Source organism: Ammospiza caudacuta, chromosome 2 (assembly GCF_027887145.1).
Source record: "Ammospiza caudacuta isolate bAmmCau1 chromosome 2, bAmmCau1.pri, whole genome shotgun sequence".
Taxonomy (NCBI): domain Eukaryota; kingdom Metazoa; phylum Chordata; class Aves; order Passeriformes; family Passerellidae; genus Ammospiza; species Ammospiza caudacuta.
The window spans coordinates 78,397,290-78,411,466 of record NC_080594.1 but is presented as its reverse complement, the minus strand read 5'-3'; the positions used below and the strand labels follow the sequence as shown (position 1 = coordinate 78,411,466).

Below are 14,177 nucleotides of genomic sequence, written 5' to 3'. Positions count from 1 at the left end.
TGCAAACAAGTCAGGGTGGGTATTTGGCAGCAGAATGTTTAGATCTTCTTCAAAGTATTCCTCGGTCTGCTCTTAAGGATGAAGCCTATCAGACACAGACAAGTGTTGAAAAGGCCAAAACACAGCATTAAGGAACTGGTAAGTATGCTGGTTTTAAGCCAACAAATAATATTACTTTCAAGATGCAAATCTTTGAAAAGTCACTTAAAGTAATGAACACATTAAAGAATTTAAATTGGACTGCACAATCTGTTTGATAAAGTATATTAAGATTGGTTTGCTTCTTTAAGTACTAAATTTGAAAAATATTTTTTCAAAGGAATAGCTAACCTGTCTTGAAAAGAAATATATATATAAATCTCTATTCAATCAGGTTACTATCAAAGCTATTATTTTTTTCTATCTTGACGAGTTTTCTTCTGTGAATGTCTTTTTTTATTATATGCTTGTTTTAGAAGGAATTTAGAATTAGCATATATATCAGGCTTCTTTTGGGTTTTGTTTTTTAAATGTATCAGTCAGTTAAATACAGGGCAGTGTAATATTTCTGTACTGGAGAGAAGCTAAGAAACCTACCCACAAACCTAGTGCATAATCACAGTCTGCCAGGATATATTTGTATTTTTCTGTATTCTCTCTTGAAACAAGAAACTGCTTTAAAAATGCATAGCACAGCTTCTTTCTGACACTTCCTTTTACTCCATAGTCCTGAACAGCTTTGCTGAGCCTTCATGCAAATTAAATACTTCACCTTTGGTACTGATTTTTCAACTGTTCGCTGACTTAGTCTCTCAACACAAAACCAGGGTTGTGCTGAGCAAAATTTCTGACCATAAACTATATGGTACAGTTTCAAATACAGTTTGTGTTATCCACATGGATTACAGACCCACAGTGTTCAAAAGCAGCTGAATGCTCCATACTGTGCTGCTGCTTTCCACAATTCCAAAACTTCCAAAGAGCAGATGAGTTCTTTAGGCAACACAGAGCCCTCATAGAGAACATGAGATTTCTGTTTATAAGATTTCAGAGCAACAGATTGCTTTCCAGACGGATTTTTCTTGTGCCTACAGAACACATTGCTTATTTTGCAAACTGGCAAGGAGAACAAATTATGATGATGCCTGCAGCAAATGACTTGCTCTGTATTGCTCTCCACAGGTCACTGCCTCCCAGGATTTCCCAGGACTGAGACCAAAAGGAAATAGCCTGTCTCAAATAGGAGACATTCAACATGCTCAAAAAGGATTTTCAGGCCAGAAAGTCTGTAACCAGCAACATTTTTCCCTTAACAGTTAACCATTGAAATGCTTTTGAAATGCTTTTTTTTTTAAGGTGTTTTGTGTTGTTGTAGTACCTGTTTCATTTTAGATTCACAATTATGTATAATGACTGCTGCACATATTCTAAGAAATGGTCTTAGGATCACTGGTGGTAAACAATCCAGTTTCCTTTGTGCTTTCTGTTTTATAATTGCTGACAGCACCTTTTCATGTCCATAGTATTTATGACAGGTTTCTCATGTGTATTACCTGGTGTTATAGCATATGAGTTCACACAGTATAGTCATAGAGTCAATAGAATCATAGAATAGTTCTGTTTGGGAGGGACATTTAAAGGTCTTCTAGCCCAGCCCTCAACCCCCCAGTAGCATTCTCCTCAGCTGTGACACTTGGACTGACACAAGGCAATGCATCCCCATCAGTATTTTCGGAACTGCTGCTGTATTTGAACACTCTCTGCTCCTGTACACAACCCACAGCTGGCAGACCAAGGTGGGACACAGTGCCGAGCCAGCACCAGGGGACACCCAGCACAGCCATCCTGCTCAGTGCCTTGATGGGTCAGCCTGGAGAAACCCCTCCCGTGGGAATCTCCGTGGCACCGAGGAGACCTCGGCAAGACCATGGAAATGGCACTCACACCTCAATGGCACCCACTGTCCCACTCTTCTTTCTCCTTTTTAATGTATTTGCTTGAATACAAAGTATCTTCTTAATGTTACAGAGATGTTGACAGATTACATCAGCCATTAATTAATACTAATTAAAAAAACAGGAACAGTAAGTGGCTTCTCAAATTTTTGTTGATACTTTCCATCCTGATCTGATATTACTCTATGGGGTTGCTAAGCTTCTGCTCTTAAGAGGCTGTCAATTAAGGTAACTATGGGAAGGCTTTGTGACGTGTGTCAGATTTCATAAGTTAGAACTACTACTTAATTTTCACTTCTGACTAGAGAGTTGATATCTTCCTTAACTTAAATCTTTTAAAGCCCTATTTGATACTGCTCTATATTTCTCTTCCCTTTTTACCAAACATGTTCCAAGCATGTCAGTTTGAGAATATTCCTCTATTATCAATGAAATGAGAATATTGATTTAAGAAGTACATATTAGAACAGTGTACAGGAGCAGGTGGAGCTACTCCAGGCTCTTCCAAAATCTCAAACCTCTCCTCCCCTTTATATTGTAGTTAAAAATGAAAAGGTAGAACAATGGTCCTGTTTTGCTAAAAACCCTAACACAAGCAATTTTTACCAGTTATAACAGCAAACAATTTAGGTGCAAAATAGACTTTTGTAGATAGGATCTGCACCATAATGAATACTTCAGTTAGTGTCACTATCCACCTAAGTAGCTAGAAAAGGCTGTTTTATTTTCTCAGCCACTGTTCTCTTCAAAAAAATGGATAAGAATTGACAGTATCTCCCTGCTGTATCAACAAATATGTTTTCTCAATGTGCACTCTGGAAGGCCTTATAAGAAATGCAAGGAGGAAAAAAAACATACAATCAAATGGTAAGGGTTTTTTTTCTTTTTTAATTAGCCCATTATTAAGAGCTTTATACAAATTTGAACAACAAACAATTTCAGAAAGCCCTCTGCAATGTAGACTCTTTTCATTTCAGCATAAATCCTATTTAAAATAGATACTTCACAAAAATAATCATTTGTTCTAAATGAACAGGACTTTGATTAGCCCTTAATAACTCTGGTAATCTAGTTAGTGAAAAACAGAGTAATCTAGAGAAACTATTACTGGTGTTTTAATTAAATTACTGATCAGAAGGACTATGTGGCTGGTGACTGTTTTTCTCAATTTACCTCCTAAGCATCCCAGCAGTGGGAGATGCATCAGCTAAACTGCATACCCTCCTAATCACTTTTTTTCTGCCTTCTGCCTGTAAACAATACGTAGGTTTGAGTTTACACATAATTTTCCAAGACATACAGTCATCTCAGAATGTTCACGTAACTTTTAGTGTTTGACTTACAAATACAGACAGACCACCTTTGTGAGCAACAAAAAGGGTTTATACCTTCACTATCGTCACAAAACTGTGAAGAAAACCTTTTCACTCCCAAGAGATGAAAAAACATCAGCAATCCTGCAGTCCTTTGTGTGCTTTTGAGGCTGGAAGTTGAAGTACATTTTAAAGGGAGGAGTATGAATCTCAGAAAATAATTTCCCACCTAATCTCTAACTGCTCAATGTTTTTACAGGAATTCTGCCAATATTTTACATGCAGTGGTAATACTCAAGCAGTTAACATATTGTTGGCACCAGCCAGCAGTCAGAGGCAGCTCTCAATAGAAAGGATAAAAGACTGGAACAGCTCACACAATGAAATATGAAATAGACTTCTCTGTCAAGTAGGAATATCCCGGTATCCCTACAGCACTAGTACTCTACTATCATGCCTTGCCAAAACAAGAATATGTTCAAGAGTTTGCTTTCAAAAAGACAATAGCATTGTATTTCTTCCAGAAATAAATAATTTTAAAAAGAAGCAGTGCCAACAAATCACTGGGGGAAAAAAATTAACACAATCAACATACTGAGCTATTCTTTACCTGCAGATTTGTTCTAACTTTGGATGAAACCAAAAAGTGTAAAAAAAACCCAAATAAAACCAAAATCTAAGGTAAAATTAACATTTAGATATGCATTTGTAATATGAAATAAAGAACAAACTCGTGAGGAAGTCTTTCCTAGTGCAACAAAAAATAAATAGGCAGTTTAGGAGCAAACACAGCTGAAAGCAATTCTAATACCAGTGAATGCTGAATGGCTGCTGCAGAAAGTGCACTGAAATTTGGCTTCCCACTTACCTGTTATTGAAAGGTACACACTGCAGGTTACGCTATATCAACAAAAAGCATTTAGGAAGAGAAAGGGAAAGAAAAGTTTAGAAAGTGAGACTCCAAGAAGGTGTCACCGAAGACTGGGTCAAACTATGTGTCTGTCTAATGCTGTACTCTTGAGAATTCCTTCATTCCATGAGAAAGAATTGTATTTCAGTCAGTAAAAAAGTAATTGAAATGTCTAATTTGTGACATGTATACAGCTGTTGGCAGTAGTTTAAGAGGCAGGGAGGTTTTAACTATTAGGTGGTTATCGTAAGTAAGTAGGCACAAATGCCACACCCTGTGGATGAATGATTTCAAAACATGGTTCTTTGTAGGAGCAGATGAGGATTCAGGTAATATATTCCATCCCAATTTCCAATTCATACTTGAACAGCTCTTACAAAAACACACATTAACTTGACTGAGCTGTGGTACATTGATAAAAGCTTTAAAAAATGCAGATGGAAAATTTAGTTGTTAACATGCCAAATCAGTGTCAAAACAAAGTCTCATCTCACTATTTTTGCAAACTTTCTGAGACAGGTAAATGGGCAAATGGCAGCATGGTGAAACAGAGCGTTCACCATGCAATAATAATGACAAGTAGTAAAGTAAAAATTAGACTGTCGCCAGCATTTAATGTCATATGAAGTAATGGCATTTACTCCTTTAAGGAATGTAAGCATCAATTCCATTAGGGACAGTTTTCAGCCCTTTGTGGAGAAGGTAAATATTATTTTATGCATATCAGCTAGCACTCTAGTGGTATAGCAGTGCAAGATAGGATCTTCTCCAAATAAGTTCAGACATGCCTTTTACTGCACCGAGAAATTGGAAATCATTTATCCTGAGAGAAGCATTCAAATTTCCAGTGTAGTCACTAATGGTAGGTGCCTCTGGAGATCTCCAGAGGGAGATTTGGTCTGCCTAATTTAGACAGGCAGACATACGGGTATCTTCTGCCACGGCAAGATTTCCTAAAATGAGGAAGACTTTATTTAACTTGTAAATACAAGCTCCAAGTAATGTCAATTACTTTCAAAAGCAGTATTCTTTTGAGATTCTCTTCTGAAAGAAGAAACACACCGGAAAGACCAAGATCCAATTGTCTGTAATCACAGCTCCAAAATATCATATTTACTTCATAACCTCAGTATTTGTACTTGCAGGAATGATGAATTAAGCATGGTTTTAACTTATTGGGGAAGAAAGGAAAATAATTCCCATTACTGTTTACACCATATGAAACTGACTTTGCTTATCTTGATTACCTATTAGAGTGATAGTTGCAGACTGCAGTACATAAAAATGATATGCACTGAACCCATAATTTGCCTGCCAAGAAGATAAATGAATGAGAAGGGTCCATCATTTAAAACTCTCGAAAGTACTAGTCTGTACAAGTAAGGAGTTTTACAGAAGAAGGTGACTTTTTCAAGCCATATTCAGCACTGACTGGTTCATATCAGTTCCTGTAACTTCACTTTGTTGCTGTGAATACGAACCTGTGGAGTCCAGGGCTCAGATTACAGGCATTGGGGTCCAACAGAATCAAAAACTTCTATTGATTTTTTGGTAAATCCACTATTTACAGAAAAAGGAGGATTACTGTGAGCCTCTCACAAAGGAGAACTACCCAGAAACCACAGCCTGCTGAAAAGAGATACTGTCACTTATGCAGCCAGGGGTTGATTTCAGGCATTTAAAGTTTTTAACAGGAGACAACCTGGAAAATACAGTTTAAACATTGGATATTTACATATTTTAAAGCAAATTCTTTGCTTGGGATTTTTATGCCTTTGTAAAACCACAAGGAAAAAACTGAGGAGATGCTAAGAAATCCATCTGTTTCTGTATGCAGGGCAGATTGGTCTGGATTTGTTTTCCTAAGTTAACATTAAATGTGAGCAGAAAATATAAATATCTGCCCTTTTGCTAAAATATCAAAAATATCTGCCCTTTTGCTATTTTCACCCTAAAAATGAATTAAAGTATACAGTTTGTAAATTTCAGAAATTATTGGTTTTGAAAAACTTCACCAATATGTTTTACTCCCACTAAATTAGCTATTTAAAATTTTGAAGTTCAGAAATACAGCTTGGATAGTGTGTTATGTTTAAGTATGACTCTGTCTCTGAGGCATCTCCACAATCCATTAAGCTCCCCTTATTTTCTGCCCCATTGTAAGCTTACTATGTGATTCATCTTTTTTCATATCACACAGGACAAAAAGGTGATCTTTTGTATTTCAGTCTCTAACTTACACTCCTCATCTTCTTTTCCCAAGCAGTAAATGGTGAAGAAGAAAGCTTTTTTGCAGCTTCTTCAGCTGGGGAAAAGCACTTATATGTCAGGTCTCTAAGGATTTTGATGCTCTCTTTATCCCTTGACCCTATTTTCATATTCAGAGCTACAAGGAAAGAAACTATCCCACAGAAAGAAAATATACTTGGAGGTTAGTAAGCATTTCAGTATGTAAATTGTATGTCCTTTTCCTCAAGATCCACTCAAGTCTTTAGGGACAAGGGCAAGTAAGCTCTCAAAATGAAATACTTTATAATGGAAATTTTCTATTCCAGTCTTTTAGGTACTCACTCAAGGAGAAAACAACACAACTTCAAGTCTCTAGAGGAAACCAACACAATAAACTATACAGAGCAGTTTCATTATAAAAGGAGGAAAGCACTCCTGATAGATGGAACTTACCAAGTAATATTTACAAAGTTTATCTTTGTATAGTATTTTGTAGTTATTAATTAAACCGTGGCATCTCTTGTAGTGAAAATTGCATTGATTTTTCCCACCATTGTAGATAGCATTTTAATAAAGAAGAGAGACAAAAGCATGATGCTGAAGCTGGAGGGATAAAAAAGATATTTCTTTTAAGAAGGAAAGAATAATGATTGCCTTTGAACTTCAAATCTAATTCTACTTCTCCCAGAAAACAACACTACTGATGGAAAAGAAATTTTTCTGGTTTTTTTTTCTTTTTTCTATTTCAGCACTCTTTGTTTGGTTGTCAGAGCGGAGTTACTGTTCACAATTAGAGATATAAGAACCAAGAGGTTTCGCTGTGAAGCTATCAGTAATATTTCAACTCCAGAAACCATGTGGAAAACTGTACTTAAAACCTGTCAAGAAGATGTAAAAACAGAATTAAAGCAAGTCCTTAGGTGGATATAAATGCACTAGGCAAGAAGAAGACATTTAATATCTCTAATTCTCTTGCTTGGGGAATGGGGTAGAGAAGGGAATTTGAGACAATAACAGTGAGAAGCTTCATGGCCTCCCTAAGTAGCCTCTCCTTTTACCAGTGCAGTGAAGAGGATACTGGGTTAAATGGGTCACTGACAAAAAATGCCTGTAGAACCTTTCTGGTCAGTGAGCTTTCAGATCAGAGTGAAAACTTGTATTTTTAAACTGAAATACAGAGCTTTTTTTTTGTTGTTGTTGTCGTTGTCAAAATAACTGTTGCCTTGTTCTTCGACAGAATTATGCTTTTGTCCTCTAGTTCTGACTATGTGCATATAAATGTGGCATGTAACCAGAGACACCTGTAATCCTGTAAACCTATTGCAATAATATAACTGTACAGAGCCACATTGGAATTGACTTCCTTGTAAGCCTTAAATTTAGTAAGTCACAGATATGCATACCAGGTAAATAACACCAACTTTCATTTAGCAGCCATGTGATTTTCATTCAAACTTACTAGTTTTTTTGTCTGCCATCTAAACAAAGTTAAGAAAGAACCTGGATTTAACAAAGAGGGAAGAGGGAAATTATGTCTTATTGTTATGTAAACATGTGCACCCAGTTAATATCCCTGAATCATCCTGTTGGTGCTTCTGCATGCTCACTGCAATGCCGAGCTGTGTGCTCGCAGGTACAGATGGCCCAGCTACCAGAGCCTCACTTTCTACACTTATCTGCCATATGCAAGCCTTTTAACTAAATCATTTTTAATAAGTGAAGTGAGACACAGAGCAACTAGTGTTTTGCTGTGGATGTGCACTCAGCAGAAACTTGAATTAACCTTTATGGTGCAATAAATTAACACTTTCATTACTAGAGTGGTAGTTAGAACTATACTGTATCCATAGGAAAAAGCTCCTTACCTGAATAACATGTTTCAGCTTGTCAATAATTTGATTTATTACAGGATCTGTTCCCTTCACTTTTACTTCTGGATTTGCAGACTGAGCTTTGATTCCGCTGCCAACCACACGGTGCGTATAGCTAGTTTGATACAGAAACACACAGAAAAATGGTTTAGTAACTTACTCTCAGAGAGTCATCTTCTAGTTTGTATTGTCTCTCATGGCACCAGCATACCTCTTTAAGGAGATGCATTAATTTTGTGCGCATTTTTTTCACAAAAAGAAATACAACAAAATATAATTGCTGCATTCCATAAAGTTCTGTTATTTATTACCATTTTAAGTTTACTGCAAACTTTAACAAGGAAAATTATCTACATTTTTTAGCATGAAGCATTCAGCCCTGTGCATGTCTTTTTGTGTGTGTGCAAAAAGACTGTGCTCCATTTTGATTTTGCTAAATACAACAGCATGATGATTACCTTAATGTGTGACATTTCAAGGTCTTAAAACAAACTCTAGATTCCATACACACTGTATGTTCAGACATAAACCTGAAGATTTTTAGTGGTTTTGTGAGTGCATGCACAGACTGAATATTTATTGAAAGATAACAACCATATTGTGCATGAATTATTTAGCATTGCATAAATTATAAAAGTAAGAGATGGTCAAAATGTACTTGATATGTAGATATATAAAAAGACATAAGAACTAGATATAAGCTGATTCAAAAAAGAACTGCTTCAGTAAGTAGAAGTTATGCATTGAACATTGTTTATAATACATCAAAATTTAAAATACAGTAAATAAACTAACCACCGAGCAGGATTCTGTAGCTTATTAAGAAGCAATTCTTCATTCAACTTACCATATTATATGTAATACTCAAGTTATGCAAGAAAAACTGAATATCTAGCTTCTCATCACAGATACTGTACATTATGCAAATACTCTCCATATGCTATATTTTTTCAGTGTACTCTATAAGAGGATAGCTCTATAGCTCTCTGTCTCAAAAGTATTTTGCCAGCTGTTACGCAGTAAGGAAAAGAAAGGAAATAACCTTACCAGAGTAAAGAAATATCTAATTCCTGCCTGTTAGATCTGCATATAAGTGCAGACAACACTGCATATTTAAATTTTGCAGAATTTGTTTTATGAAAAACATTACAGGTCCTCTTAGCTCTGCAGAAAAGTTTGCATGTATGCTAAACAATGAATGCAGTTCAGTAAAAAAAGGTTGCTACATGACAACAATATTTAGTCCTTGATCTTTACTTAAATTTCACCCTAAATGAGATTGAGGATATTCCTGAGGAAGTGTATACACTGAATAAATGAATGGCTCATATTTTTGAAAAGGTGTTACTCTCATTTACAGCAGACAGCTTTTTGTGCTGCCTTGTAGCAATGGAGCCATTTGACAGCTTGAAATGATGGGGAAAAACTTTGTATATAGGGGTACAAAATCCACAGCCTGCCTGCTATTCTTGGGCTATTGTTTAGTGCAGTAATTTGGGCAGGGTCAGCAAACTTTCTGATAATTCTAAGTGTGAAAAAATTACAGTTAAACATAAAAACCTTAAAAAAATTCTTTGGCAGTCATTTGTATAAAACAAAATATATAAATAAATAAGGAATTATTTATATATTCCTGAACAATGCTGCAGTGACCAGAAAAAACAACTGGTTTAACTCAACATACTAGTTTAATGCAGCACCAAAATTTCTCTTCACACCATAACACTATAAAAAATCTTGAAGGTTATGTCTATTCTTTTAATCCAGTGGTCTTGTTCTGTTTCACAGCATGCAAAATCTGTGTTCTCACTTTCTGTCACTCAGAATTTTCCAATTAACACCTTTTTTTCAAATGCTGCAAACCCAACTATTGCACATTTTCCTGTGAACTGCATAACTGTGAAAAAGAATACCCTTTCTCTTTTCTTAATTCAATGATAATCATTTCTCTAACCATGCAAGAAGAAATAAATCATGCAGAAGCTGAAAGTTCCCTAGACTACAATTTTATTCGTATTCACTCACCTGAGAATTGGCTATGAATCATTCAAGACTGACTATCATTTATTTTTCAGCTATTTCTACAATGAAATCAGAAGTTTTGCACAGCTGGTACTTGCTGTAGGACTGACTCTTTCACATGAAAGAAAGTAGCTGGGATAATGCTGTCTTGAGAGTGGACCTGATATTAGGAGTTTAAATCATGTTCTCCAACCTCTTCAGAGTCAACATTCTCCAAATTCCTCTTCACCTTTTTTCAGTTGAGAGTGGGGTAGGGTAAGAAGCTGAAGCAGAAGTGACATGCATTGAAACAGTGACAACTAGCACACTAGTGCTTGATAACAGCACATCTTTAGGTCTATTAAACAAATATTTGGATCAATAGCTACTGGTAGTAACAACCTTGGTATTACTTTTTCTTATTTCCCTGAGCTGTTTAGCATATTTCCACCTTCTTTCTGACTACTGATCCTTCTCTCACCAACAGCTGGCACGATCCTTTCCAGGGTTTACAGAATGAATTTGTTATTTCCCCTGCTTTCTGCTGCCTGCAGGCTTCCTTATCCTTCATTTTCCAACAGAACAGTACACCTTTCCACCTAACGCCTTCCCAAATACTACCCCCAGACTCTTCAAACCTTGCTCTGTGAAAACTGACATATTTCATCCCATTCTCCTGACATTTTTGTCTGTTACAGGCTCTAGAAGATCCCAATTAGCATACAAGTTTATGTCAATAGAAAAAATACCAATCCTTATATACCAACACTTTGAACTCAATATTGGTATAATCACTACGCATTCCAAAGTTTTCTGGTTCATCAAATTTACTAATATTTACCACATTCCCACCTTGACTTTTAAAGGAGTTGATATTTTTCTACTTTAAAAAATCCTTATACTTTTGAAGTGATGAGTTGTTATTCAAGATTTGAAATTATTTTACTCCTTTGAGAGTTTTTAATTTTACATTCCAAGACTTCAGTCTTGAAATTGATCCTCCAGGTTCTGGATGTGAGTTCTCCCCCAGGATCATACCAGAAGTAACCATCACATATGGAAAATGAAGAGCTGGATTTCAAAAATTACGATTCATTTAAATGGAATTTGATTTGGAAGAATATTTTTCCCAAAATATATTTTGTTTGCTTGGCAAAAGCAAAGCCCAGGGGTGGCTGCAGGAGTGGCTTCTGGGACAGGATGCCAGAAGCTTTCCCCAGAGCGGAGCCAATGCCAGCCAGCTCCAAGACAAACCCACTGCTAGCCAGGCCCAAGCACGTCAGTGATGGTGTAGCACTCCTGTGACAACAGATTTAAAATGGAGAAAAAGCTGCTGAGCAAGAGGAGGTGGATGAGATGAACTGAGAACATGAGAGAAACAGCCCTGCACACCCACATGGAGAGAAGTCTGTGCTGGAGCCAGTTTGCTGGGAGGTGACCCTTGGAAGAACCCAAACTGGAGGAGCCTGTTCCTGATGTACTGCGCCCTGTGGAAAAGACCCACGCTGGAGCAGCTTGTGAAGAACTGCAGCCTGTAAAAAGGATCCAAGTTAGAGAAGTTCATGGACAACTGACTGCCATGGGATGGACTCCATGTTGGAGCAGGGGAAGTGTGAGGAGGAAGGAGTGGTAGAGAGAGTGTGTAATGAATGCCAAAATGTGAGTACACTCAATGTATTGAAGTAAATTAATGTACAAGTTTGTATTTTTCTTGTTATTGGGAATCCTAACCCGTATTAAATTTGCCTTCACTGCGAGGTGATCCAGCTTTGACCAATTGACATTAAAAACTCTCATTTAACTTTGAGTTTGTTGTAATTATATGCTCTGACAAGTCATAAGGCAGATTGAAAACCTTTTTTCTTTCTTTGGGTGTATAATAAGGCATTGACAAAACCTTATGAAATATTGCTTTTTTGATTATTATCATAAAAGTAAGATTATGAACATCAACATAGTTATGTTTAATCTACTCTTTGTCTGCTTGAAACGGCATCTTTTGCCTACAAAAATTTTAAATTACTCATAAGTTGTTTCATACTCCACGTAATTGTGTTTAATTAACAAATGTCTAAAAATCTAACATCTTCAAGTATTCTAATGTAAATTAAATGATCTGTCAAAGCTAAACAGGCTATTGGGAATCTAAGCATGGTACACAAAACTTCATCCCTGTAAACTCACATTTACATGCAAAATTTGTTTCCCTTTATTTGGGGGTGGAGGGAAATATAAAAATCTCAGACTCTTGGTTTGAGAGACTTCATTCATTTTAAAGTTTTAATATGGCATTAATCATTTTCCGTTTCTCTAACTCCTAATGTACAAGTAATGGGAAAAATATTTTAAGGATCCCCACAGAGGTAGTCTGACTTAAGCAAGTGTTGTTCAGATTTGAATCCTGGGGAAAAAAAATGACAAATTTCTTGCTAGAGAAATAATAGACCCGCCATCTGTGCTCATTTCTGTACAAGCACGGTAATGTATCATATCACTTTAATAGGCAGACTTGGTCCCCAAGTACTATTCATTTTCATCAGCATTAGGAAAAAACCCCAAGAACTAATATATTTGTATTCTATAAACATGTTTTAAAATGATGAATAACAAGGTGCCCATTTTCTGAGTTCAATATATGAATATTCATATAAATACCTATAAATTACCTATTACTCTCTATTGTATTTATGAATACAATTGGTGGGGTTTACTTTTGATTCTCTCAAGATAAAAGAGAAAATCATGCTTTATTTGCTATCACTGATTTCTTGGTACATGCAGTTGGAAAAGCTATTAGAAGTAATAAATACATAAATTCTTGTATGATTCAGCCATTTTGGATGTGGTGCTTCAGGAAGATCTGTGCATGTATATCCCTCCAGCACAAAATAATCTGTATAACACATCTTCGGATGACAACTAATACATCATGTTTATGGTCAGCTACTGATTAGGATTTTCCTTTTCGAGCTACTTTTAGGTACTTTGACCATGTTTCACGTGGGAGATTAAAGTAATGAAAAGTGTACTATGACAGAAAAGTTATTGTCCAGAACATCCCTACGTGCACTGGCAATCAAGCCTCTCCCAAGAGACCTGGTGATATTCCACACTTTAGCAAGTTTAGCTGGTCACTCCATCCTGATGTATCTCTTTCAACTGCTACCACCACCACCTGTCACAGCTTTCTTCTGGCCACCAGTGGTGTTCCTCAGGAATCAGTACTGGGGTTCGTCCTGTTGAACACCTTTATCAATGGTTGGGAGAAGTGGCTCAAATACAGCCTCAGGCAGTTCACAGATGACACCAAATTAGGTGGGAGTGTTGATCTGATGGAGGGTGGGAAGGCTCTGCCGAGAGATCTGGAAAGATTCAAACAGTGGGCTGAGGACAATGGCATGAGGTTCAGCCAGGCCAAGTGCTGAGTCCTGCACCTGGTTCACAGCAACCTCATGCAGCACCATCGCCTCAAGGAAATGTGGTTTGAGAGCTGATCATCAGAAAGGAATTTGGGGGCGCTGGCTGATGCACAGCTGAACATGAGCCAGCATGTGCCCAGGTGGCCCAGCACTGATTGTCCCTCTGTCCTCTGCATGGGTGAGGCCTCACCTCAAATCCTACGTTCAGTTTTGGGCAGTCATGTCAAAAACTACATTGAGGCATTTTAACATATCCTGAAAAAGGAAACAAAGCTTATGAAGGGTCTGGAAAACATGTCCTATAAAGAGGTGCTGGGGAAATTGGACCTGTCTGGAAATTGTTTAGTCTGGAGGAGACTTGGAAGGAACATCATTGCTCTCTGCAACTACCTGAAAGGAGGCGGCAGTGAGAGTTTCTTCTGCCATGTCTCAAGTGAAAGAGGAAATGGCCTTAAGATCTGACAAGAGAAGTTCAGATTAGATATAAAAAAAGCCCAGAT

The 14,177-nt window shown here is 36.9% G+C and overlaps 1 protein-coding gene across 1 annotated transcript in view; it reads right to left on the bottom strand.

The window, feature by feature from the left end:
* The window catches only part of GPC5 (glypican 5), a 598,063-nt gene that overhangs the window by 395,504 nt on the left and 188,382 nt on the right, over positions 1 to 14,177 (bottom strand). Inside the window, exon 6 of the mRNA XM_058800184.1 lies at positions 8,252 to 8,372. Within this exon, the coding sequence (XP_058656167.1) occupies positions 8,252 to 8,372 (121 nt within the window). The remainder of the gene's footprint in view (positions 1 to 8,251; positions 8,373 to 14,177) is intronic.